The sequence below is a fragment of the Clupea harengus genome, chromosome 10 (genome assembly GCF_900700415.2).
Source record: "Clupea harengus chromosome 10, Ch_v2.0.2, whole genome shotgun sequence".
Lineage (NCBI taxonomy): Eukaryota > Metazoa > Chordata > Actinopteri > Clupeiformes > Clupeidae > Clupea > Clupea harengus.
The window spans coordinates 23604470-23631701 of record NC_045161.1 but is presented as its reverse complement, the minus strand read 5'-3'; the positions used below and the strand labels follow the sequence as shown (position 1 = coordinate 23631701).

Here is a 27232-nt window from a genome sequence, read left to right as displayed (position 1 = left end):
CCGATGTGTAAGGGTGAATGTTGAGTTATGAATTGTATAGAATTAAATCTTATTCCCAGGGGGTTTGACAACCGTCGCCCCGTAAGTAGCGGGTAGTGATGAAAACGCGTTTCAGGTCAGTTTATATTACGTATATAATCCTATGCATTGCAGTCAGTTTGAAGGTATAGGGACTACTGCTGGCGTAGTTCAGCAGCACATGAAAGGTGTTTGGCAGAAAAATTATTCAGAGACGACTGAGACCACAACTCGGTTCAGCAGACCCTGCGAAATCTGGTGGGAGGGATTGTGATGTGAACGCTTTCCGTCAGGTGTTTTGGTTTGTCGCCACTGCAAATGCACAATTCATTCGTCTGCACAGAAGCGCCCAGGTGCTGGACACGAAGGAGAAGCGGGTAAGCTGTAAATGCGTGCCTTGTTTCGACTGGGGATTTTAAAAATAAGTTTTTGAAATATATTTAGTAGGTTAGCTCACGGCTATTTTGCCATATGGCGATTTTTTTATCGTATGAATCAGCATGCATCAAATCATGCCGCTCCTATTTCTTATAAATCACTGGAAATCGCTAGGCCTATTCTAATTGGTTGGTGTTAAATTATATGTCCTGATCCGGACAACAACGATGGAAAAGCTTACAGATGAGAATCCTAGGACTGACAAATTGTCGCATTGCCGTATTCAGTGGTCGATATAGCAATTAATTGCCATCGCGACAAGAGGGGCACCACACGTGCACCAGTTATTTACAAGCGCGTTACATTTGCGTAGCATTTCCGTGTAATCTTTCATAAAAGCAATGTTGTGGTGTACCGTGCATTGAACAGTCAGTATAATATCATGACATGTAACGAAAGGAGGGGGTTTCGATGAGGGGAAAAGAGTCTGCAATGCAGTTGTCAGATATTTTTACAGAATGTAGAAGAGGTTATTTCATCAGTGGAATTATATTCCAAAGTTAATAGTAGGTTTGACCATTGGTGTGACGACACTTTTCGCTTATAGTGAGGAAAGACCGTGCTTTATCCTGTATATTTGCGCCCATTGATCGAGTAGTTTGACGACCAGTTTCTGTCACTAGCTTAGCTGTTGGAGTGGCGTGAGATTAGCTTCCCAGTGTTTTCGTCGTCATATAAACCAGAAATTAATTTTTAACAATGAAGGAATCGTTACACATTATTGAAATAAGAAAATCAGCGTTTCCTATATCGTATTGATACTGCAATTAAACATGTGGCATATGACAAGGAAGCTTTGCACCGTCGGTGTTACTGCAGTGGGTTCATGAAGCGTATAGGCTACAGCAGCCTCAATGATTGGTGTTATGGGGCTGAGTAGCATCCAGCTTACTGCAGCTGCAGGGAAGAACTCTCGCAAACTCAGCAGAATCACCCACAGACAGTTGTAGGATTGTGTGTGGTATGCATGTTTGACGAGTGAGTGCTTGTAACGCCTCCTAGGGTGAGAGATGAGTGGGCAAAAAAGGGAAAGGCTATGTCTCACTGGGGTGGAGATAAGGGATGCTACAGTCTGATAAGGAAGGGAATGAAGCAAAAAGATGTCCACCAGGTATGCAGAATTATAAACAACGATCTCATTTTTAATGATTTGGACTCTCTTTCACAGGCACCAGTGAATTTAATGGTGAAAAGTGATGTACAACTCTGAACATTTTCCTTGAAGAAAAGTGAGTTTATTTAATCCACTTATGCACTGCATCAGCATGGATCCCACTGATTCAAGACTTATAAATGGAAAAACCTTTAGCTTGCACCTAACCCTGAAAAGCATGCAGAAAATACAATGATTTGCCCAAAGCTCTTTGGCCACTTTAGCATTGAAAGTAATGGTGAATAATGACCAGTTTGGAAAAAGGATGTGACTTGCCCCGTCAAGCATTATGAGACAAGCGGTGACCACGCTCTCAATGTGGGGGGAGAGGCACTTTGGCTACACCACCTTGAGGGATTCCACCGAGACACTGGGCGACGAGAGATGGCCCCAGATACCCCGTCTGAAGGAGGACTCCGTCATTGAGGAGAAGGAGGTGGAGGAGGACAGCGGCCTGGAGCAGACGCCCACCTCCGAGGAGCACGATGCCGTGGTGGGGCTGGCCTCTGTCCTGCCGATGGACTCTCCCCACGGAGGAGAGCAGGACCACGACCTCAGGCGCCAGCTGGAAGCCCAGCCCAAAGTCTGCAAGCTGCCTTTCGTCGCCAAGTCCGAGAAGGAGCCAGGTATGGATGGAAGGGGTGGCGTGGGTGGAGGAGGAGGAGGAGGAGGAGGAGGAGAAGGAGCAGCGAACTGTGTGGCTACTCCCAGCCCTGACAATGACCACCCGGCTGGGATCCTCGATGAAGCCGCCACGCCGCCTTCCGACTCCCTGGGAGAAGTGGCCCCCGTGTGGGTCCCCGACTCCCAGGCTCCGGCCTGCATGAAGTGCGGGGCCAAGTTCACGTTCACCAAGAGGAGGCACCACTGTAGGGCCTGCGGAAAGGTCAGTGTGAGCGAAGCCGGAGTGCGATAACAAGCCTACTTTACTCTCTCAATTACACAGAACAATGGAGTCTAATGACTCTTGGGGCTAGCTGCTGCTCTTGTATGATAAAATCCTGTGGATTAGCATTCGTATTTGTGTGTGTGTCTGTGTATTTCTCAGAGTGTGTGTCGTGTGCATATGTCTCTGTGTGTGTGTGTGTGTGTGTGTGTGTGTGTGTGTGTGTGTGTGTGTGTGTGTGTGTGTGTGCACGTGGGTGTGTATTGTGTGTGGGGGTGTGGGTGTGCATTGTGTGTGTATGTCTCCTCTGACGGTGCTTCTGTCTGTGGCATGCAGGTGTTCTGTGTAGTTTGCTGCGATCAGAGGTGCAGATTAACACACCTGGATGGGAAGGAGGGGCGTGTCTGTGTCAGCTGTCACTTCACTCTCATGAACCGTGGGTATTATTGGGCAGTGGTGGAGGTGGATGTAGTCACCAAACGCACACAAAATAAAATAGCTTGCAGTTGCTTACAGAGTTAAATGGCCTCGTTTGTGGGTTTAAATTTCTTAAAAGGTGTCCCCCCTCATCTACATTCATCCGTCTGTGTTCGTGTCTTCGGTGTGACTCGCCTTGTACAGGGTCGGCCCCCAAAGATCAGAGAAGGGTGTGGTTTGCAGACGGCCTCTTGCCTGACTCGGACGCCAGGGACTCCACTGGAACGCTAGATCATAGACCGTCCAACTCCTCTCAGCCAAGAAGACCTTCAGTGCTGGGGACAGGAGGAGAGGTTGTGGTAAACCATCTATCTGTTTGCTTACACGCCCATCATAGCTGCTGGTATGGTGCGCTCCACTGCCAAGACACACTGCTTCTCATTCCCATTATATTCTCCAAACAATATATAAGCAGTAAGTAAGTTGGAAATGTATAACACAGAGAATGCAGCGCTTAATTGCTGGTAAATGTGAATGTTTGTGCTCCTAACAGGATGCGGATGCTCCGTCTGGCTGGGGTATGGGTGCTCTGGTGGGAAGTCCCATTGGCAGCTCATCCAACCTGATCCCATCAGAAGGCCTTCCTCCTATTCTTACATCGACTGGAGTCAAGGGAGGTATGGATATGTCAGGTCCAAATTTTAGTCCAAAGAAGTCCAAGAGTTCATCGTGATATCCTCCTGGAGGATGTTGCTAAAGGGCTAGTTGATGCTACAGCTGTGTTTATATACATTGGAATGTCCAGCTGGGCCTTAGCCTCATCTTCCCCTCCCTACCTCAGACTACACCGTGGAGGAGAGGCCCTCTGAGATGTCCTTGATGGTGGAGCTGGAGGGGGGCAGAGCAGAGCCGCTGGTCTTCGTCCTCAACGCCAATCTCTTGGCCATGGTCAAGCTTATCAACTGTACGTCAGCTAATACGTGATTTTAATATCAAACACATTTGACTGATTTAGTCTACCAACTACATATTTCATTATATGATGATAAATATTTATAAATAGATGATATACGTCAAATTAGTACGACAAGTCAAACACACTGCATTATTACGATGTTGGCTGGTTGTTTGAAGCTGTGAGCTGTGAACACTATGCTGTGCTGTGTGCAGATGTGAACAGGAGGTGCTGGTGCGTCATGACCAAGGGGATGCACGCGGTGGGCCAGGCCGAGGTGGTGGTTCTGCTGCAGTGCCTGCCCGACGAGAAGACCTTTCCCCGGGACATCTTCACCCACTTCATCCAGCTTTATCGAGACGCCCTCGCAGGTAACCCCTGCGGCACCACTATATCGACAGGGCCCTTGTTAGGATGCTCGCCTCTGACTCGTATTTAAAGGTCAGGGATTTGAATAGAATCCATTGTACATTCCATTAAATTCAGCAAAATTCTCCTCATGCTCCTAGCTGTTTATACAGTGTGTGTGCGCTTTAAAAAGCTCTTGTGCACATTCCTGGTGCACAGTCCTGGTGCACAGTCCTGGTGGCTGGGACCAGGCATACATTATTCCTGCCAATCAACAGAAAGACTGCCAGGACTGATCCTTTTACTGTGGAAATTTGCTTTTAAATACTACAACTTTTCTCTCAGTCTCACTTGTGATATGAAATGTTTTATTTAACATTAAACACGTTTTTTTGCCAATTTCTCCTGTGACCAGGGAAGGTTTTAAATCACCTCAGCCACTCCACGGTGAGCAGAGGCCTGCTGGGTAGCAAAGAGCACGCCGGGTTCCTCTACATCCGCCCGACCTTCCAGTCCCTGGACGGTCTCCCGCTGCCCAGCCAACCCTTCCTCTTCGGGATCCTGATCCTGAGAGCCGAAACCCCCTGGGCCAAGGCCTTCCCCCTGCGCCTCATGCTTCGCCTGGGGGCCGAGTACAGGTGTAAGTGTCCCTTTCGCTCCACTGGTAGAGCAGTTGGTTGAGATTAGTGCTAACAACACCAAGACCATGGGTTCAATCGCCAATGGGCACACATTACCTATTGGTGAAAATGTACATCTGTACTGCAGGATAAAAGCGCCTGCTAAATGAGCGCTACATGTAATGTAATACAGTCATGGACAAAAATATTTGCACCCCTGCACTTCTGTCAGATAATGCACCATTTCTCCCAGAAAATTGTTGCAATGACAAATGCTTTGGTATTCACATGTTTATTTCTTTTGTTTGCATTGGAACAACACAAAAAATCTGAGAAAAAATGCCAAATCTGACTTGATTCTGACTTGAATATATATCTATGAGTTAAGTTCGTTGCAAGATCCGGAGTCAAGCACCTGATAACACTCAAATGTAGTCGCAAATCTCTGTAAACGGATACGCCTAAGCCAGAGAGGACTCAATGAGTCTTGGCATAATTGTTTTTTGTTTTTGTTCCATTCCAATTTCACAGTAATGTTTTGTGTGATTGAAATAACATATCTGGTTTCTTCCTCTATGTCAGTGGTTTCTTCAAGGAAGGGAAATGGCTGCGGACTGATCTCATTATTGTTTGTCTTCTGTTCGCAGTTTACCCTTGTCCTCTGTTCAGTGTACGCTTCCGGAAGGCTCTGTTTGGAGAAACCAGCCACACTATCATGAGATTGCTTGTGGTGAGACACACTGATCTTGACCGACCTTGAGCCTTCATTGGATCTGTGTGTTTTTTTTCAAAAGTGCATTTGTAAATCAGATGACCATGTCTTGTGTCTGGGCCTTTGTCATTTAAAGGACTTCCGTTTCTACCGCTACACGTTGCCAGTGGTAACGGGCCTGATGGTGGACATGGAGGCTCGGAGCACCTGTATTAAAATCCCCAAAGCCCGGCACAGTGAGGTAACAACCATATTTATAATAGGGACTAAAAAAATAACCTTCACAGTCTCTGTTCAATAAAGCCAGCCTGAAATGTTGTTCATTTAACAAATACTTATGCTTGTTTTAGTAATACATAAGTATACCTACTTGGTTGTGCTTTGTGGAAGTTGCGTTCAGTGAAAACATCAGGTTTATCTGCGAATTAAAAAGAATATATTTATTTTTCCACAGCTGTTAAAGGCCCTGAACAAGTCCAATGAGCATGTGTTGGCCATGGGCGCATGCTTTAATGAGAATGCAGACTCGCACCTGATCTGTGTACAGAGCGAGAACGGACAGTACCAGACCCAGGCCATTAGCATCCATAACAAGCCCCGGAGAGGTACGCACCCACACACTGCTTCAATGAGTAAGACTGAACGGTCCTGAGCAAATCACTTTATCCACTCATGGATGTATTTATGTGCATGTATGTATTCAAATATATTATAAAAATGAACAACTTCATACAACACTTAAAAGAGGTATTTTACATGTATAGAGTATGTGAAACACCCCTTATAAATCTGACATTTTCAAGATTTCAATGACAAGCTGATGCCACTAGGGGGCAGTATGTGTCTGTAGACATATTCTAGACCGCCTGTGTTTGGAGCTATTGTAAGTTGTGTGTTTATTTGTTTCAGTTACCGGCGCCTGCTTTTTTGTGTTTAGTGGAGCTCTGAAAATATCCTCTGGATACCTCGCCAAGTCGAGCATTGTCGAAGGTAACATTGTCTTTGGTGTCTGAGGTGAAGTCTGTTTTGCATCATATCAATCAGCCCGTTTTATCTTTTGCCTCTCTTACCATGTCGGTGAATGATAATCGACCTTTGTCATGTCACTGCTTTATACTGACATTTGTCTGACAATGTCTGACATTTTGGGTGTGTGTGTGTGTGTGTGTGTGTGTGTGTGTGTGTGTGTGTGTGTGTGTGTGTGTGTGTGTGTGTGTGTGTGTGTGTGTGTGTGTGTGTGTGTGTGATCATGCATGCCATTTTATCCTCCACACAGATGGTCTGATGGTTCAGATCACCATGGAGAGCATGGTGGAGCTTCGGCGCTCCTTACGGGAGATGAAGGACTTCACCGTCACCTGTGGAAAGCTCGACCAATCGGACAACCAGGAGTGTGTGTACATCCAGTGGTTGGACCAAGAGCCACGCTTCAACAAAGGGTGATGATTAACACACACACACACACACACACACACACACACAGATCCCAATGTGTCTCCGTTAGCTCAGTGACTCGCAGCGTCCCCCTGCTCTCCATCATCCTCACTGCTGTTGTCTGTCGCTGTGCCGCAGGATCTCCAGTCCCATCGATGGTAAATCCATGGAGTCCATCACCAGCATCAAGATGTTCCAGAAGTCAGAGTACCGGGCCAACGGCAAGGTCATCCGCTGGACAGAGGTGAACGAGAGAGAGAGAGGGAGGGAGGGAGGGAGAGGGAGAGGGAGACAGATTATTATTTATTATGAATCGAAAGAAAATATAACATTCTTCATTATGAGATTTGAAAAAAACTATATAATAATTGCAGAATTCCTGACCTGATAGTCCAAGAATGGAAAAAGATCATTATGCAAATAACACTACTCCATTTAGCGAATAACAAAACAAAACAATTTTGCTTGCAAAACAGTGGAGTTGTTATTATTTATATTATTTTCTGTTGTATCTAGTGATGGCATCAGCATTTAACCTGCTTCCATTCTGCATGTAGAAAGACAAACAGTCAAAGGCATGAAGGTGTAGCATCTGTCATCACAAGGCTATCAAAGCCATTAGGATGTTTATCCAGTCCTTTTGTGGTGCAGATGTGACCTGAACAGGTGTGCATGTGCGCCCACAAGTCCTGTTACCGGAGCATGCTCTACCCGTGCCGTGCCATCACGCACCCGTGAACATTAGGAACATTAAGCTTGTTTTTCTGTGTTATGTTTTTTATTTTATTTTGGGCTCATCTGGAAATACTGTGTGTGTTGCAGGTGTTCTTCCTGCAGAGGGACAAGCAGGCCAATGGGCCGGCGAACCCCACCAGTTACAGCCGGCTGACGGAGAGGCTGGCGCGGGCGTTCTGCCTGGCCTTGTGCTCCTATCTCAAGCTGCTGAAAGAGGACGGCATGGCCAAGCTAGGATTGCGGGTCACGCTGGACACCCAGCGCGTAAGAGCCTTTGTGATTGGACCACAGGGATATTTGGTCACCCTACTGCTTAAAAGAAATAGTCAGACAAGCAAGTTACACCACTTGTGCAGATAGCTATATAGTAACAGCAGTAGTTACTTGTTTTTCCACCTTCACTATACAGGGTGCAGGCAAGGATATCTTTATAACAAAAACAAAGTATCCCATGTATAGCTCCGTTTCCATCCAACTTTTCAATGCGCATTTCGAATAAGAACTCCAGAAATACTTGAAAATCGCGTAAAATCTTCTAATGCGAATACAAATGGGATTCGCTAGAGTGCGGTGGATTATCTCCCAATTTGCATAGGGTGTAATGAAACAAAGGTTGATCGAAACAGATTTATTCATATCAATTCACATTTGCTGTAATTTTGGCAGGTGTTTCTTTTAAAGTTGCCCTGACAACCTTACATTTTGAGCCCACAGCTGTTCACAACTCCTTCCTTGATTAGGAAGGCATCCATTTTTAATCTGCACAGCGGATGGCAACCCGCACAGACTCACATTTTCTTTAGCAGAATTTTAATGAATACACTTGAAATGTGCAAATGATGGAAACCCAGCTACTTACACTAAACTCAGTAGTTACTCATCCTACTGCACAATTACATTAATCACATAATATGATAATCCAGACTGGTATATATAACAATTGAGAATAAGTAAGAGAATGGTTTAAGTATGGACTCCTGTGACCATGATGATGTTGATCTAATAGGACTTGTTTACCCCTCAGACGGATTACCTCGCGGGCAGCAACGGGCAGGCCTTGCCCTCTCAGTACATGAAGATACTGGACAGCGCCCTGATGCCAGTGATTCAGGCTGGGGCCCTCCAGCGAGGCGAGGGACCCCTGGAGATGGAGTTCATCTTCTACATCCAGGAGAACATCTCCTAGAGATGGAGTTCATCGTCTACATCCAGGACAACATCTCCTAGAGATGGAGTTCATCCCTTACACCCAGGAGTCCATCTCCTATGTCCAGGAGTTCATCTTCTGCATCTAAAAGAGAACATCTCCTATGTCCAGGAGTTCATCTTCTGCATCTAAACGAGAACATCTCCTAAAGATGGAGTTCATGTTCTGCATCTAAACGAGAACATCTCCTAAAGATGGAGTTCATCTTCTGCATCTAAAAGAGAACATCTCCTAAAGATGGATTTCTCCACTTTCTCTCCCCCTGCCTGCCTCTTTTTTTCTTTTGTTTATACCTGCATCCCCTACTCTCATAGAACCCATTAGTGCCAACTGCCTCATCAACGGCAATCACCCTGCCCCAGCTGGCAGAGAACATCGCAAGCATGGTGCCATTCTTCCTGCTCCCGACAAATCATTCCCATCAAGTAGATGCCGCATGACCAGTGGCCATCTTGATTTTATTTTGAAAATACAATGCCAGTATTTTGAATAGGCCCTCCAGCTGCAGTAATCAGCCTTTAAATAAATCATGGATTCTTGGTTGGGGGAGAATATGGAAGTCTATTTTACTTTCTCCAAGCTGAAGAAAAAAAAAGACTGAGTGTCAAAATTGTTATTTATTTCTTTGAGAGAAACACGTAGACAAAACAGCTTCAATGTAACACCAAGGTCCTTTTAAAAAACGGACTTCAGATGCAATACAGTCTGTATCAGTCTCTTATCCATGTAACAGCTCATGCTCAAGTACTACTTTCTCAACTGTGAAACCCCAGGATTAAAATGCACACTTAGGCCATGGATGGAAAACAAGACAAAATAAATGGCCATGAATAATAGGCAACAGTTCTGCATGCAAGTTGTGAGCAACTAAGTTTGAGAGGCGTGTTGTTTACCCCATGCATGCATGTATGTATTAAGTAGTACCTGAAATGGAAAGGGGTGTGCACCCTTGTTTGCATGGTAGGGGAAAAAAAAGAAAAGAAAAACTTTCAAACATTCTGGCAGGCCTTGAACAAACACTGTGTCTGTGTGTCAAACACAACTCTGAATCACAAAAAGAAAAGCTGGGGAAAAAAAATAACCACGACTCACAAGTTGGTTTTGTTGCCGACCTTACGCAACCCTGTCACTGGTGGTTGTCACCCCCACACACGCTTGCTGCTGTGGGCTGCTGCGGATCTACAGGATGCTTGTTCTCCGGCTCGTCTTTCTGTAGCCTGGCCGGTCCCTCAGACAAAGGCAGAATGGTGCCCTTGTTCGAGTTCAGCGTGCTCGACATTTTTTGGATCGCAAAGACCAACGCTGCACAATATGCTCACCCACGGCCATGCTTACACAAAGTCCAAACTTTAAGTGAGCGCTTTCTTGTAGTTTTGCAGCGAGGGGTATTTTACACCATCAGTGACCTGTGGTTACATGCACTCAGGAGGACGTTTGTGGTATGTGCTGTGACCATCTTCACTCAGGGCCATTCATCTTAGTAACTTCGAGGCAGTTTAAGTTACCATAAAACCTTACTCTGTGGCTGGTATCAAAGTTAGAGAAACGTGAATGTATTGCCAGTGGTTTCCATACCAAATAGAACACTTGTAATACACTTTTGAAAACAAAATCACTCTTTTCACCTCAATTCAATAAGCACAACTTATTTTAAAATTAACTTTATTCATCACTTAATTTAGCATAGGTACTATAACAAAATTCTGCAGGACTTAACCATATGAATCTCCATTAGTCATGAAAAAGTAAAACTATTTACAGGATGTCTTCAAGTCTGTCTGACTGTACAGTGTAGTTTGCCTTTTAGCAGGGACTGTCAGGAGGGGAGACTGAGCAGAGTAGGGAGGGCCTGTGATGGCTGACAGTCAGGCCATGATGCAACTTCAGTGAACACCTAAACTCATCATTTCTCTTCATTCGTTGTGCTACATATTTACCTTCCCGAATTCAAATAATTAAATTATTGATAAAAACGAAAAATATACAAAATTAAATGAAAAAAAAAATAAAAAATACTGGGGTCTCACTCATCTCCCCATGTTTCTTGTTTTCTGTGAATATGAAAAACAAAAATACCAGAAAAGAGACACGACCAAAACATTTCTTTGGAATCCGTGGCTGGTTGTACAGGCTCTCATTTTCATGCGTTTTGGGGTGTTCTTTCCTGTGTGGGCCCTAGGCCTTCTTCATCTTGCTGCTGTGGGTGCAGCCATTCTCATGGTGGGCACTACCATTCTTGTGGGCACTGCCATTCTCCAGATGCTTGTGGCTACCGTTGGCGACCTTGGTGGCTCCGTTGGCGACCGTGCCGTTGGAGCTGGTCCCCTTGTTTTTACCGCTGAGTTCCTGGTTGTTCTTGGGCAGCCTCTTGCCCTTGGTGTAGGCCTGGTACCAGAAGTTGGAGAACAGCACGAAGAAGAAGGTGCCGTACACCCAGATGAGATGTAAGATGAGTGGGGCCTGGTAGCCACAGCTCCTCATGAAGTAATACTGGGTAGCGTGAATGGACACCAGCACAAACTGGACCTGGGGGGGGGGGGGGGGGGGAGGGAAATAAAAACCAGATTATACAGAGCTCCTTCAGCATCAATATCTACAATCTTAAAATATTCCAAGTCATCATCCCCAACATGAGGGGAAAAAGTGTGCTACTACTGAGATCATTATCTCACTTGGTGATCACACTTATGCTTCATTATTTAAGGGAGTAAATGATTAAGGGGGTCCAGGCACTGGGCTCTAAAAGCGCCTTGAGACAATTTTATTGTTTTGGTACTATATAAATAAAATTGAAATGAGTTATTTAAAACATCCCCGTACCAGCTGAATGGCAGTCATGTACTTCTTCCACCAGAGAAACTTCTGGAAGCGTGGTCCAGCAGCAGACAGGCCGTAGTAAGAGTACATGATGACGTGAACGAAGGAGTTCACCATGGCATGAAAGGAGCCCATTCCACCTGGAGAAACCAGTCAAGGATGTCCCATCAACAAACACAAGGATCTCCCATCAACAAACACAAGGATCTCCCATCAACAAACACAAGGATGTCCCATCAACAAACACAAGGATCTCCCATCAACAAACACAAGGATCTCCCATCAACAAACACAAGCACTTCCTTATCAGCACAACACATTTCAGGAGCCACTTCAAGAGGATGCAGAAGGGAATGTTATTTCGTAATCCCTTGATGCAAACTTCAAGGCTATCAAAATATCCAATCACTAGCATACATAATACCCTATTCATACCTAATTATTTTGTGCTTCCACTGTTTAATTTGGCTAGCACACCTAGCATTGTGTTTATTTTTGTTTCACAATCTGTCAAAAGTGTGGGCCAATATGTTTTTCTTCACTTGGTTAAAGATATGAAGCTGCAGATTTGTTTGATGGTTGCTTGTGCAAGGAGTTTAGTTTTGCAAATTCACCAAGTGTCAGTCAGTCAGTACACAAACTGGTGCGTCTTTAGAAAAACGAAGGCGGCCAGGATGTGGCCAATCCGCAGGGACTGATCCTGAACTCACCAGGGGCATGGCTGACACCCCACCACCAGCTCCAGGGCATGATGGAGTGATGGAAGATGTGCAGGAAGGTGATCTGGCCATGTTTCTTGCGCAGCACAAAGAACACCTGTCCAAAGCCAACGGAGAACAAGATGTGAGTTAGGATGTGAACATGCACGATAGCCCCCCTGGGGGTTTATTCTGCTGTTAAATTAAAAAGGTAAGCAACAAGAAGCTCTTACCGTGTCCATCAGCTCAATGAACTTGGAGAAAAGGAACAACCAGGCAACCTGGACCATCTGGGGGTAACCAACAAAAAAAAAAAAAAAAAAAAGATGTGAAGGATTGGCCACGGGACAGGTTTAGATTTCCAGATTTAAAAACATCTAGATATGACTCTCAGACTTACACGCTGTCCCTGAGGGCTGTCGGAGTAGTCAACCGGGTCACACCTCCAGGTGTATGTGGTTGCCCAGCCAGACATCATGAACTACAGGGGAATGAAACATTACATACTTAAAAGCATTCATCCCAACAGCATTCATCCAAGTACCCACATCACTGTTCCAAGTACCCACATTCATCCCCTTAGAATGACTGATGGGGTGTTTCGAAGGGTTCATTCCCCTCCTCTTGGCCTTGTCTAGTAACTTCCACATTACTGACCCATTTAGAGAGAGACACCACATTCCCCACTGAGTGGATCACAATGCGCTCCCACCACAGGAAAGCCAGACTGGCCAAAGAAGCCTCTAATCATTTAGAAATGTAAAAGTCCCACCAGGATTTTTGACAAAATGACAAACACTGTGTGTGCAGACGTGTACAGCACTTTTAAGTGTCCTCTAGAAACACTTCCGTTGTCGTTTGGTGTACTTACAGCACGCAGCTAATGTGTAGTCTGAATTTGCCGCATGTTTTCTAAATGCTGCAGGTGTGTTGTCAAATTGTGACGATGACATTTTCTTAATTTGCATGTGTTTTGTCAATTTGCATGCGTTTTCTTAAATTGCAGTGCATTGAGCTCTCAGTGCCACCATATCCTGGATATCCTAGATCAAGCTAGCTTGACCGCAGTCATCAGTCCATCGCGTACCCGACACCATACAAATGGGACATGAGCCGTGGCAGTGAGTGAGACAGACTGCAGAACCTTATACCACCATCAGGAGGCCACCGTCCCTTGTGCTCTCCGAAAGCCATTATTCCAGGCTACATTAAGGTCCCTCTCCTGGCATTGACTAACCCCCAAAAAACTCATCTCTGTTCCTCAAAATTACATGTTTATACTTTTTAGTTTTAATGGAAAAAAAACATCCCTTTTTGGTCTCAATATGGCTTTGATGTAGCTCTACACCTTTGCCTCATTTAGTATTTGCAGATCTATGAATATGCAAATTAAACACAGACTGTCAGGTTCCGTGTTTTTGACACCGTCGTTGGTCCGCAGCAGTTCCATGGTGGATATACTCAGACATGGCGGAGTCGCTTACATTGCTCATGGTATGTTGTATATCACATAAAACACCCCGTATGGACGTTAACAAGGTTAAAAACTTGATTGGGTCTTTAAAAAGAAAGGCCAACTGAATGAATTGGAGTTGTTGTCGTCCTAGCAGAATGCTCACACATGCATTACAGCTTGCAAGACATTTTATGGTGGTATTCACTGAAGAGGGAATGTTGGACTCTCTCACCTCATAGACTATGTATATAGACACGGCCACCAGGGAGAAGTTGTACACAATCATGACCTCCTTGAGCTGGTAGGGTTTCCGGTTGGCCATGAAGCGCGGCCCGATGTACAGCACGAATGCGAGGTAGGCAAGCAAAATGGCCGACATGTTCACAGGACTCTCCATTAGAGGGTACCCCTTTATTCTGGGGTCTAGGAAGAGAAGAGAGGATGAGGAAGAGAGGCGGTGGATAAAGCTCAGCACCACTCTGAAAGCTACCCTGTGACTGTTAGGTGGAAATTCACTCAACCTCAGGACTTGCATAATATCCTTAACCCTCCTATTACCTTCAAATTTACTAACATCTTTTATCCTTGGGGTCAATTTGACCCCAGCAATTTAAACCTCCAAAACATTATTATAATTAAATGTTTTTACCCAAGTTTATGTGTCAGGTACTTAGGTTTGTTTGTTGACTACCTAAATAGCCCTTTAAATAAAACAATCCCCCCCACCCCCCTTATACATCCAGAATACATGTTACGCGACTATGGAGAAATATCACCATAAAATCTCACTGATTGACCTAAAATTGGAATGAGATATCCTTCTGGTGTTTTATGGCTTCATATTTTTTCTAAGTACATATTGTTGTTATCTATAACATTTGGAATAAAAAACTATTTCTGTTATCAGGAATAGTAACAATGTGATGAAAAAAGTTGATATTTCTTGTATATTTTATACAATTAAAACAGCCTGGGGTCAAATTGACAGCATGTGTACAGGACATTGAAAACATATCATGTTAAATTTGTGTTTACCCAATTGTCCCCATTAAATTAGGAAAAGCAAAACAAATATGTCAATCATTTATTTAGAGACGTTAAACCTTAAATGGGGTCAAATTGACCCCAAACATAATAGGAGGGTTAAGTCATTAACAGTGTTTCGAAATGATCTCCATCAGTGACCTTGGACTTACGTATAATTCTCAAATGTCCACGTAGCACTCCCACAGTAATAATTTGCTCAGTCACATCCCAGTGACGGTACAATAGGCCATACGATCATGCGTTATGACCATCCCTAGTCCTGACTTGAGGCCCACAACATTTTCCTTAGAGCAGAGACTAATCAGAAACGTCCTTACCTGCTCCAGCCAACAGGGAGTCATAGACCTCCATGATCCTCGTTCTCGCAGCCTCAAGCATGTTGACCTGCCCTCTGCTCCAATCTCAACAAAATAAAAGCACCTGGAGAGACAATAATGAAGGCCATAAGCTCAGCTACAGCTTCATATAAAAGTCCACTGGACACTTTTTATGCAAGTTAAGCATTACCAGCATAAGATGTTGATGATAATACCAAGGACACTCATTCATAAAGACCAGGAAAAGCCTCAGTACAACCAAACAAATGTGACATTGAAGAAAAAGACATTTTTATGAGTTACAGAAGCTCTGGAGTCAGTATTAAGTTAGGACAGTTGTCATGTGATATCAGCATGTTTATGAGTAATAAAGCAGTGAGCAACATGGCTGCCCCTGAAAGACCCAGGAGGCATTTCTCCCTCAGGAGTCAGCTGTTCCCTCGACAGACATGGCCTGATGAGGGAGGGGCGGGACTACAGCCTCAGGGAGGAGCTTCCCTCCAGATGCAGATCTTAACATTCCGGCAGAAGTCAATGAGGATAAAGACATTAAAGTTTAACCATGAGCCAACCAGGCTTTATAATGCATAGCAGAGTGAATAGGCATTCGTTGTGGGGAATACTGACCAGATTAAAGATAATCTTTGATCATCTTTGAAAAAGAAACCAAGGTTTGGTTGAAAGACAGCTGCATACAATACACCACTGTTCCTGAAACCCCAGGTGTTGACCCTCAAGTGGTAGGATAAAGGGTTACCAACGTTTTTATTGTACACCAAGGACATGGGAGGAACTCCATCCGTGACAAAAATTGATTTACCAAAATGAGGAAATGAGAAACGGCCAAACGCAAAATGCACACCCAGCTTCATTTGCACAAGGTCAAAACTTCCCTCCAATCATTTGTAAGATCTGAGCCAGTTATGTAACATTTCTCACTCCTGCATTGGCGTACCCCAACACAGGGCTAAACACAGATAAAGCCAAACTAAAGCACAGGTCACGGCGTGTCACATCAGAGGCGACACTTATCATCCAAGGGCTCGACTTTAGGACTCACACCGGAGCTAATTATGAGCAAACAGAGGAGGGATGCAGGTGTGGCCCTCAATCCAGGGTACAGGCCAGGAGCCAGGGAACAGTGACACAATCGACTTTAACCGTTTGAAAAGAAAGGCAAGGAAGTGAAGGACAAGGAGGAGTCAGTCAGTCACTGACCACGCAGTTGGCAGGAATTTTACAGATAAATCGCGTTCCTTCACAACTGCCATGCGGTCGAATACCAGAACAACTGATTGCCAAGGTTACCGAGTTTAGCAACATGGCTATAGACATGCGCATTTCAAATGAGACAGACAATCGTTTCCATGACTGCAGGAAAAAGAAAGCTCTCTGAAATAATGCATTAGTGCTCGGCTCAATAGTATGACAGAAATCTAAAACAAACAGTCACTTAAGACCAATCACCAAGGAGCAGGAGGATCAGACGTCACTGTAAGGTCAAAGAGGCCATTTAATCTACCAAGTAAATATTAGCTTAAATATGAGCCATAAAGGACATACAAACCTCAAGACGTACAAAAACACTTCTTACCAAATGTTCATGTCAAGTAAAATCTGGGTAACAAATAGCTGAAAGACTTATCACCTGGTAAAGCCAAACTCACAGTAGCACACAACTCGCTAGAACGCACAACATAATACATCCCCATTTATTGTGTCCAGGTTGATTACCCCACTAAACCAAAAAACTGAAGCAACAGATTAGAAATTACACACCTCAGTTCTGGAAAAAAAGCACCAAGGTCACAACAGGTCCTCTTTACACATTAACTGGCAAAGCCAAAAGGTGTCACACACCTATTGCCAAGTACGACATCATACCCTTTGGACACTTCCCCCTGAAGTCAGACTGGATCACCTTCCTACAGGGACATTCTGCGACGGTGACTATCCGATGGGATATCAGGTTAAACCACTTTCCTCCTCGATGCCCTTGTCCTGATCCCTCACGTGATTGACTGGCGATGGCAGCATTCCTGAGATTTGTATACAAAACCTAACGGATGCAACGTCATGTCTGGATTGTGGGTACATGCGTGATGAGGTTCCATAGGGGCCAGCAGCAAGATTAGACTTTGAGGTGCGGCTTGATGGCACATTGACGATAACAGTTACGTGAAAGCCTGACCTCCTTCTGCAACCACTGCTATGGAGAATGTAGGTTAGAGGTCATTGTAGAAACGCCCGTGGATCCAACCACGAACATTCTTTTAAACCACCATATGTGCAAAAGACACCTCGTACAATAAGACAAACCCACCAGCCAGGATACAGGAGACACCAAACAGAAAGCTCTTACACAAACAGCTTGCAGATCCAGGGGAAACTAGAGAATGAGGCCATTGAGGCGGTGTGCCCGTCCCATTTCAACCCCAGCACGGGGGGAGGGGGGGGGGGGGCACTGGGTGGGCATGACTGGCGGCCTAAGCCAGGGCGGTGGCCCGCAGGCCGTGGCACAATCAGACATCAACTGTGTCATGGCAGCAATCTTGTTCTGAGGAGAAACATCACTAGTAGATTATTAGATAACACCAGAACGGCACAATTCCTGAAAACCTGTCTGTTCTTCCCCTCTCTAAAGGTGGCACACTGGGCTCTGTAGTGTCACTCTGGGAGGACAGGTTGGTGGTAGTTTCAATAAGGAACGAGCTGAAAACAGCCCACTGAAAACTACCCAGGGTGGCAGTACTTATTTTAAAAATCCAATCCAATAAATAGAAAAAAATACAAGGAATCAATAAAGAATCAGATCCCCATGTCACCAGTGTCAAGGACCATTAGGTCCAAGTGGGACTCATTTTGCCAATCATATTTTCCACTCTGCCTTGCAGCTGACTTACAGTGCTGCATCTGGGGAGGGGTAGACAGAGGAGCTTTGTGGCATTCACTACAAAAACTTTGTGTGTAGGGCTGCACAAGAACATATGAGGGATGGAATGTTATCAGTCAGAGTTTCAGTGGATACAGAATAAAAAGACAGCTTTCTTTTTTATTAATCCACATCCCAAGGCAGTAAGTAGAAGACGTACATGGTACGGAGAAAGGAAGATCGTGGTTGGGAGGAGGAGTGGGGGAGAGCCACTAACAAATTTGACACTCGACAGGAGGACAGCCTCCTCGAGCAAAACAGGCGTCTCTGCCCATATCTGCACCAGATCCATGTTCCCCAGTCATCCTTCACTTGGGGGGCAGCTCCATTGCGCCGCCCTTGTGGGCCTTCTCCAAACCCATCCCTCACACAGAAGCCAGGCTCCAGGCCCCAGGGTGAAAGCACCGCACCAAGACACCAAAGCCCAGTGTAATCATGTGAGGACAAACCCAGAGGCACACCATAGACTTAAACAGACAAGACAAGACTTAAAAGGCACTTTGTGTAGCATGGTATGACCCAAGTAGTATGCATAACATTTTAGTGACTTTGTTATAGTACAATTTAATAGCTTAGTACAAATTGCCGATCACATTCCAATAATAATCCCATGCTATCTACTTTGTACACTTGAGAATGCCACTTTGTCCTCCACTTTACAGTAAGTACTGAATCCGGAATACTACACTCAATCCAAGAGTACTACGCTCAAAAAATATTAAAAAAAAAAAAAAAAAATCACCCAAACCCCTCCAGGCAACGACGTGTATTACACGTCATCCCACACATGCTCAACCACATCTTGCAACATTTCCTTGGGTGTGATCTTCTCTGGCTGGGAGTCAATGAGCCAAATCTCTGCCCAGCCTACAAGACCTCCCAGCATCCTTTAAAGTTTAAAAGCTCTTAAAACACAGTGTGTGCTGCGGTTCCTGCTGCGGAGAAGAGGGGGTTGTAGGGAATACCGGCGCTCCTCCCTCAGGAGCAGCTGGAGTGTCTTCCCCCGGCATGGACCATGTGAGTCATGTGAGACCACTGCCTGCCCTGCCATCAGCTCCACTGGGTCAACAGTCTTAACAGTAAAATAAGGGCACAGCACAGTATAATGGATCAAGACACACAAACACACACCTTGTGCCAGCAACTGAATCTGATAAAAACAGGACCAAATGACATAGATCGATGAGGTTTATGGCTTGTATTTGAATAGGGCTGTTGGGGAGTGGTACTGTAGATTGTAGACTGCAACTGGGCTGCAACCTGACATTCCACAAACAGAACAAGAGGCAACGCGGTTCAGTGTGCCATCGAGGGAGGGAAGACTGGGAATGAATGGAAATGGGTGGCGTGCGTGAATTTGTAAAGTCTCTCCTGTAAATGAGTCATGGAAAACAGGGAACACATTCACGAGGTGGGAGTTAATAATGAACAGTGAGCAAAGTGAGGCAAAGAAGAAGAAGACATTCCAGCCTCAGACCCCATTGGGCAAACACACGGCCTAGCATCTGTTTGAACGGGTTGACAAGGTTGATCGCCTTCATGGATTAACGGAAACACACATACGCTGTAAAGTAGAACCCTCAGCCAACACAGAAGCCCACATACCATCCATGAGAAAGCACGATAAACGTTGATGCCAAAACAGTGTTATGCAGGCCCGGCAAGTCTAAGCAACACCTACTTGGCTCAGGTTTTGAGAGTGGAAAAGTTTGGGAAAAAACAACCCGACACTCAAGAACAAGTTTCACCCGATATCTGCCCAGTACAAACAGAAACAGAAGAAGTAGTCAACTCAACTCACCTTTTTTTCCTTCAGATGTTTAACCCCCCCCCTTCCTCTTCAGGGAGTGACAGTCAACGGCTGTACAATCAAAAACTCCTTCTTGCCAAGACGACCGTCTCTCTCAAACCTGAGGAGAGGAGAGGCCAGAGCAGTAGCCGGTACAGAGGGGGGAGCCAATGTGAGAAAGGGAGACAGAGAGTCAACAGGAGGGAAACACACACACAGACACACACACACAGAGAAGGAGGGCGGGAGAGAGAGTGAGAGCGTTGACGGAGTGCGACTGGTACTGCTGTCCTCCAAGGCCCCACCCTCCCTGACTCACACCAGACTGAGATGAATAACTGGCTCAGAGACACAGAGAAAGAGAGAGAGAGGGAGGGAGAGAGGGAGGGAGAGAGGGAGGGAGAGAGGGAGGGAGGGAGGGAGAGAGAGAGGGAGGGAGCAAGAACCAACAGAGGGTGAGGAAGTGAGTGAGTGAGAGAGAGAGGGAGAGAACGAGGGAGAGAGAGAGAGAGAATGAGGGAGAGAGAGAGCGAGGGAGCGAGAGAGAGAGAGAGAGGGAGAGAACGAGGGATAACTGTGCCCTTTTGACCCCCTGTGGCACAGTGCGACATGCAGCAAGCTCTCAGTTTAAAGGGACAACAAAAAGGCATTTTATGATTGGCTGGTGGCGGGTCGAGTCAACACCCTGATCTGGGTGTGGCTGTTGATGGGAGGGACGGGTAAGCTTGGACCAGCAACCCATTCGCCCCTTAGATACACTGGTACTGTACTCCCCCCCCACTCCCAGTTTGTCCTGAGCCTGATTATATTGTTCACAGGCAGAGGGCGAGAAATCAGTAGCGACTCTGTCATCATGAAGAGAACCATTGTGAAACCACCCTCTCGCTCACCTTCTTTCTCCCCCCTCCTCCTCCTCCTCCTCCTCCTCCTCCTCCTCCTCCTCCTCTCTGGGCAACATCACAACACACTCTCATCCAGGCACAAAACTATCCAGTTAACCCTCACTGCCCCCTCAAACTAAATATATCACTGAGAAGAGAAGATATGAGAATTCTTCGCCTTCTGAAATAAGTTCAGGAGTCCTTTAATGTGTGGTCCAGCTGGGTAATATGGAAAGTAAAAACCATCCCCTCCCCACTAGATGAAACACAGCCGGACTGACAGACTATCTGTGTGAAAGGCCACAAGCTCAATAAGCCACCATAATATACTGTTTATTCAAGGCTGGCCATTAAATCGAACAACCATCTCAGACTCTACCATTACGGACATGAAACACTGACTCACAGTAACTGTGTGCACACACACACACACACACACACACACACACACACACACACACACACACACACACACACACACACACACACACACACACACACACACACACACACACACACACACACACACACACACACACACACACGCGTATGTATTCAGTGCAACATTGGTGAACCACACCTTATTTTGTGCTAGTAACCGAGATATTGCCTCATTGCAGTGCCCTCAGCACAAGTATGCAGTTATGTCTACCAACACTATAATTTCCAATACCTTCACATCAGTATTTTGCTGTTGTTGGCACACTGACATCCTACACAAATTTAAAACAAAATCAAAAAGCATTTCAGAAACTTGGCAGGACAGAGCTTGTCTATACACATAGTTATACACTGTTTTGCAGTTCACAGAAAAGCGAATCAAGTGCAGTGACAACAGATAATCATCTTTATCACAGGTATAATTACTACAATAATAAGTACAATGAAGAAACTTACGAAAGTCTAAATTTAGCTTTTAAACTAGGCTTAACATGGACAGTTACATTTACACAACCGTTTTGTTTATAAACTAGGCTTAACGTGGACAGTTATATTTACACAACTATTTTGTTTATAAACTAGGCTTAGCAAAGACAGTTACGCTTACACAACCATTTTGACACATGGATTTCAAGACATGGTATTAACTTTGCATAGGTGAACTTGTCTCAAGGTAAAACTGCTGTCAGCATCCAGAGCCAGTTAGACCAGTTCTTCGGGCCAGGATAAGGGGAGAGGGGTGGGAAAGACCATGGGAAGAGGGGGAGGGGAGGAAAATTAAGCTGGCACGCACTCTCCCCCTCCTTTCTCAGTCTCCCTCCCTCACTCAGGTCACACACACACACACACATGTCTTTCTCTCTCACTCTCTTTTACCCTCCCTCCCTTAGTCAGTCTCTTTCTCCCTCTCTCTTTCTTTCTTTCTTTCTTCCTCTCACTCTGTCCTTCTCGTGAAAACTATTGGCTACTCCAGATAACTGACACACTGACAGCAAATCTCTGAAAAATGCCAATAATGTAAGCCTTTGGCTGAGGTTATGAACATAGTATTCATGATTCACTAGAGACAGAAATCCAAAATAATTGGATTCAAAATGACAGAATTCTTATTTTGATCCTTTTTTGAAGAAAAAAAAAAAACTTTAGTGACTACTTTAAAAAGTATTTTGGGGAGTCGAAGCAATCCAAACTCACGGAATATGCCTTTATCAAAACTTCACTACAAACTCTACACGTCATTGGACAGAAGACCATCCCTTTTGTAGGAGGTCATTTCTTCACAAGACACAATGCAATCTATCTAAAACTAGGCAATTCCTAAATCTTGGAAAATACAAATCATACGGTTGGCAAAGAATAGCAGACCAAGGCAACACGCAGAACAGTGAGTCCATATAGCCAGCACACACTGAACATAAGAATCAAAATGATCACATCTAACAACATCCACAACCATAATCCACTTTAAGCCTCTAATTGTTGAAGCAATGCTTAGTGCCACTATATGAAGTCTCAGCCATTATAGAAGCTGCGCCTGAATAGTGTGAGGGCCTATGGGAGGCCTGGCTGTCAGCACCTCACACCAAAGTGAGAGTACTGCAGCCCTACTGCCACAGAGAGCTCATGTTGACTTGGGACAACTCCATAGAAACAGCACAATGGCATATCAGGTTTCATAGGAAAAGCTAGTGTTAGCGTCATGGTCGATTATGGACATGATTAGCCAAGCTTCTTAATACATCTGTAGCAAAGACCAAATGGTTTCAGACAAACATGTTGGGTGTGTGTATCTTGGTAGAAATTCAAGATAAAGTGATGTGAAAAACAAACAAACAGCCAAAGCAAGATGGCAACTTCCTATGTAATGCTGTTGAACATTCAAAACAGCAAATCTGTTTGACCCTTAACATAACATAAAGTGCAACACTACAATAAAGTGCAATATCTACATACTTGATCTATGGAATGAACACAGAGTGTTCCTCTGCATGTGTTAAAACATTATTAAGTAATGTATTGGCAAAAACAATTATAAATTATAATTCCAAACACTCCACGGGGATAAAAAAAAAAAAAAACTTGCTTGACTGAAACCGATGCATCAGTCAAATTTCCAACTCAGTTTATGGCCGTAGGACAAGTCACTCACTAAGCTCTCATGCATGTGTAGACCTGCGTAGAACAGGAAGGTCTTAAGATCCTGTTATGGAAATTAAAAAGTCACAGTCATTTAAAGTCAGAATCACTAAAAACAACAGTGGGAATTAGGCCCATCTCGCTGTGCCAGCTCAAATCAAATGGTTATGCTACGCAAAACACAGAGGACGTTTCATAATCCTAAGGTAAGTTTAACGCCATAACACCCAAACAAATTAAATATTTAATTAGTCCATTCTTCTCACAAATACTCATAAACCAAGTGCCATGAACACAAATGACTACTGAGCAATCAAATGAGCAATCAATGACTGATTCTAAAAAGCCAAAACACAAGAGTGCCTCAAGGAAAAATACAACTTTGGATTTCCCTCAAGTCAAAGCCATTCACTGTTATTACAGGGCAAACACGCAATTCAACATCAAACCACAGATTGACAGGCAGCAATGCTGAAAATGACACTGCATCTGACTAACCCCTGCAGGATGGGGCTGGTATTGCTGGTTTGGCAGGAGGAGGAGGAGAAGGGTTGGGGGCAGCACCTGGATAGCCTGTCTCACACACACACACACACAAACACACACACACACAAACACACTCCCTTCCTCCCTCTCAACACTCCTATCCGCCTCTTCTGGCTGCTTCCATCAACAGGTTCCCAGCTCAGGTTTCAAACATATTCCATTGTGTTCCCACAGAGATGCTACATGTTTCTATGGGGGGGGGGGGGGGGGGGGGGGGGGGGGATAGCAAACATATGCATGTTTTACTGTACACAAAAGAACACCTGGCTGGTGAATGGTAACGATTTAGAGAACTGCCACTGGAATGGGGTGCAAAAGGGGCTCCCAAGCCACCATAGGCCAAACTGGAAGAGTACTACAGAGACATAAGATCTACAAAAATATTTTTTATAACAATCACTCGTGACTCCTTCCATCTAAATAATTAGCATCTACTGCTGCCCCTATAAGGGGCAAATTAAGGGTGTATACTATACAAGTGGAGGGCAAAAAAGCCCTTCACATTAATAATGGCCTAAAAAAAATGACAGCTAACCTCCGCCTTGCCATCGGCAATCACACCTGCTAGTGATGGATGCATGTGTGCCAATAAGACAGGCTGCATGGTTTAGAGTCTAGTGTTTAGAGTCTAGAGTTTAGAGTTTAGACAATGGTTACGAATACGACTCATTTCCAAAACTTTTCCCCCAAATGAACTCACACGAGGACAAACTAAAATGGAGACATGACAAAATGTAAAATGTCATGTAAAGTCACACGTGGGGCTCGTTGTGGTGCAAGTTAGATATAGACCTCCTAGTAACTAGCCTAGCCTATATATCTACACTAAGATTCAAGGCTTTCCCCATCTGATAAACACAGGGCAGACACTGAACTAAATGAAGACGAAAATCTCACTTCAACAAGATCAATGAGAAAAAAACTACATGCTGCTTAAGAGGCAAACTTGACATGTCAGGAAGGTAAACTGCCGTTATTGCTTAACACGATACAATGAATGGAATGACACCGTATCTCAAGAATGCATACCCTGTGGTATGAAAAGCATTAGCTACAACACAATGCTTAAAGCATGAATCACTTCCCACAATGACATCAAACACTGAAGAGAGATTATTCTATAACCCTTAATGGATATTTAAAATTCCTTCAGTCCCCTACCCACACAGAAGACATAGGTCTAACAAAGCTAGGCCTAGAAAATAAATGTACAAACTAATAGCACTTTGTGCATCAGTTATTTTATTTGAAACGTCCTTAATGGATGCATCTCAAACTCCATACCACAGATTACAATACTGAAAACAGGAACAAAAATCTCTCTCAAACACCAAAATGAAGCAATAACATCAGCTGCAATATCACAACGGAAATTGTGAAACTGAACTGAAAACTGCGACCACACAAGCATATTACTATTAAAACACCCTCTGCAAACTTCTCTCATTTCTCCAATTGTTTACACCACAAACCCCGCGGCAGAAATTGACACCTGAAACCGAGCCAAAACAAGGGAGTCTAGAGGTGGCTAAGGGAGGGAAACGCAAACAAAAGTAATAGAATCACGCGGGATCGCCCCCAGGCCTTGGCACCCAGTCACAGGGTACAACTACAGTTGCATTCGGCCGCTCAAATCAGTGAGCGCCATTGAGATCCCATTTCATCCAAGCAACTGGACGAACCCATTGAGTCAGCTGATTTACTCCGAATCTCAACAGAGGGAAGATTTTCACTGTGTTGGACAGGCAGACGGGCCTTGGCCTCTTTGTGTAATATCCCATTCCTGCTCACGAGTTGGGAGAAATGGGCCAATTCAATTTCACCATCACATGATTAAGGAACATGTGCTGGCTGAATGACTGTAATGGTATGAACACACACACAAATCTAGAGTGACTCAAACCATCAACTCAACAAATTCCTTTGCTTGCTTGATTATAAAAGTACTATAGAAAAAGAATGTCACCAATGACGATCATGCCATTAATCAAACTGACTTCAGTCACATTGTGCCACAGATATAGCAATAAGCCTAACCCACCTTAAACCACATTATAGTACTTGCTAAATAGCTTTGTATACTTGATTACAGCATTGAATTCATATTACCTCAGTAACACTTTAGATTCACCAATAATCTGCGCTTTTGAGACACTGCTGGACTCAAAGGACTGCATTTGATGTCATTTAATATGGAGCACCACCACTACTTTAAATATCCATGGGGAAAAAACAACAACAATTATCTAGCAATTAAAAAAACCATGCCAGAAAAATACACTACTGATAAATTCACTCCCATGTTTTAACACTGAAAATGTGTGGCTGACAGTTGTACATATTTGCTATAAATAAATGTATTTAGGATGAAACAGGTGAAGCTAGAGCTTGCTCGGTAGAAGTGCTTACATTGAACCGCAGTTGCCCCTTCCTTCCTCTCAACCCGTCTCTCTAAACTGCAAAAGTTCGGTGCCTGAAGCGGAGATGATGTGCAACAGGTGGGATCTGCACGGCTTGATGCACCTGAAAACGAAGACAGACGGAGAGCTCGCATAAACGCGAGTCAAACAGATATTCAGGTATTTTCAAATCAAAACAAATGCCATATAGGACGCACGGGTGGGCGAAATGGATAGGACAAACATTCGAAATGTAGGTTATCGTTAACTAATTTGCGCTGTCAAGAAACCCACGGTGCTTTCCTGGCCTACATCCGCTCGAAGTTTAAACAAGTGCAGTTTCAGAGTTCATCAAATGGGATACTGTATTATGTGCACAATTTGTAAACCAGGAACAGACCCCAATAACAATAGGCGAAATCTTCGTAAATGTTATGATTCGGTGTAAAGACATAACACTTTAAATAAAGTATTTTAACCACAATCTGTTATGTAGGCTGCAACATCCATCATACACGTGTCTGTTTGAATTGAAAGCATTTCACCGATGTCACCTACCTGGATTAGATGCGAAAACAATTTGGGTGGAACCAGTCGCGACAGCCTATGTAACAGCTCACTTCCTCTCCTCACAAGTGATTTCCTTTCAAAGCCTTTCCTTCCTCTTTCACTTTGTAGCCTCCTATACCCAGCCCTTCGAGACATGAAAGGGGCGGTCAACACAGGAAGCCACAGGGACCATTCATAGTTGATTTCAGTAAACAGCACCTTTATTTGACAGCTACACAGGTACACGCAATACACATGACCAATTGTAAATATGTCAGTTTAGAACTTGTTTAAAAGGTCA

The 27232-nt window shown here is 44.4% G+C and overlaps 2 protein-coding genes across 5 annotated transcripts; one reads left to right on the top strand and one right to left on the bottom strand.

The window, feature by feature from the left end:
- Positions 1–53: 53 nt before the first annotated feature.
- On the top strand, positions 54–9764 carry zfyve9b (zinc finger, FYVE domain containing 9b). Of its 3 annotated transcripts, XM_031574465.2 has the most exons (17): positions 54–395; positions 1625–1685; positions 1895–2495; positions 2832–2931; positions 3117–3271; positions 3466–3589; positions 3754–3876; positions 4083–4238; positions 4631–4855; positions 5483–5565; positions 5684–5788; positions 6002–6152; positions 6457–6537; positions 6824–6986; positions 7120–7225; positions 7804–7980; positions 8741–9764. In XM_031574465.2, exons 3-17 carry the CDS (start codon positions 1899–1901, stop codon positions 8900–8902), a joined length of 2508 nt encoding a protein of 835 aa, XP_031430325.1. In that variant the 5' UTR covers positions 54–395; positions 1625–1685; positions 1895–1898; the 3' UTR covers positions 8903–9764. The 3 variants fall into 3 exon arrangements, with proteins under 3 accessions (XP_031430325.1, XP_031430326.1, XP_012677053.2); XM_031574466.2 differs by having other exon boundaries at positions 1625–2495; positions 3117–3265; XM_012821599.3 differs by having other exon boundaries at positions 1625–2495.
- Positions 9765–10568: 804 nt separating this feature from the next.
- elovl1b (ELOVL fatty acid elongase 1b) lies at positions 10569–27076 on the bottom strand. Of its 2 annotated transcripts, XM_012821865.3 has the most exons (10): positions 26941–27076; positions 26393–26506; positions 19992–20100; positions 15259–15361; positions 14127–14317; positions 12839–12919; positions 12672–12728; positions 12451–12556; positions 11744–11880; positions 10569–11449 (listed from the first exon to the last, which is right to left on the bottom strand). In XM_012821865.3, the coding sequence occupies exons 4-10, from the start codon at positions 15317–15319 to the stop codon at positions 11099–11101; spliced, it is 984 nt and encodes a 327-aa protein (XP_012677319.1). In that variant the 5' UTR covers positions 15320–15361; positions 19992–20100; positions 26393–26506; positions 26941–27076; the 3' UTR covers positions 10569–11098. The 2 variants fall into 2 exon arrangements, with proteins under 2 accessions (XP_012677319.1, XP_031430327.1); XM_031574467.2 differs by lacking the exon at positions 19992–20100.
- Positions 27077–27232: the final 156 nt, after the last annotated feature.

Bases quoted from the DNA above. Each gene is read 5' to 3' on its own strand.
- zfyve9b (XM_031574465.2), top strand. From the start codon at position 1,899: ATGAGACAAGCGGTGACCACGCTCTCAATGTGGGGGGAGAGGCACTTT. The intron at 5,566-5,683 runs GTGAGACACACT...TGTCATTTAAAG, and splicing joins CTATCATGAGATTGCTTGTG to GACTTCCGTTTCTACCGCTA. The intron at 7,981-8,740 runs GTAAGAGCCTTT...TTTACCCCTCAG, and splicing joins TCACGCTGGACACCCAGCGC to ACGGATTACCTCGCGGGCAG.
- elovl1b (XM_012821865.3), bottom strand. From the start codon at position 15,319: ATGCTTGAGGCTGCGAGAACGAGGATCATGGAGGTCTATGACTCCCTG. The intron at 12,920-14,126 runs GTGAGAGAGTCC...ATTCCCCTGTAG, and splicing joins CTATATACATAGTCTATGAG to TTCATGATGTCTGGCTGGGC. The intron at 12,557-12,671 runs GTAAGAGCTTCT...GGCTTTGGACAG, and splicing joins TCATTGAGCTGATGGACACG to GTGTTCTTTGTGCTGCGCAA.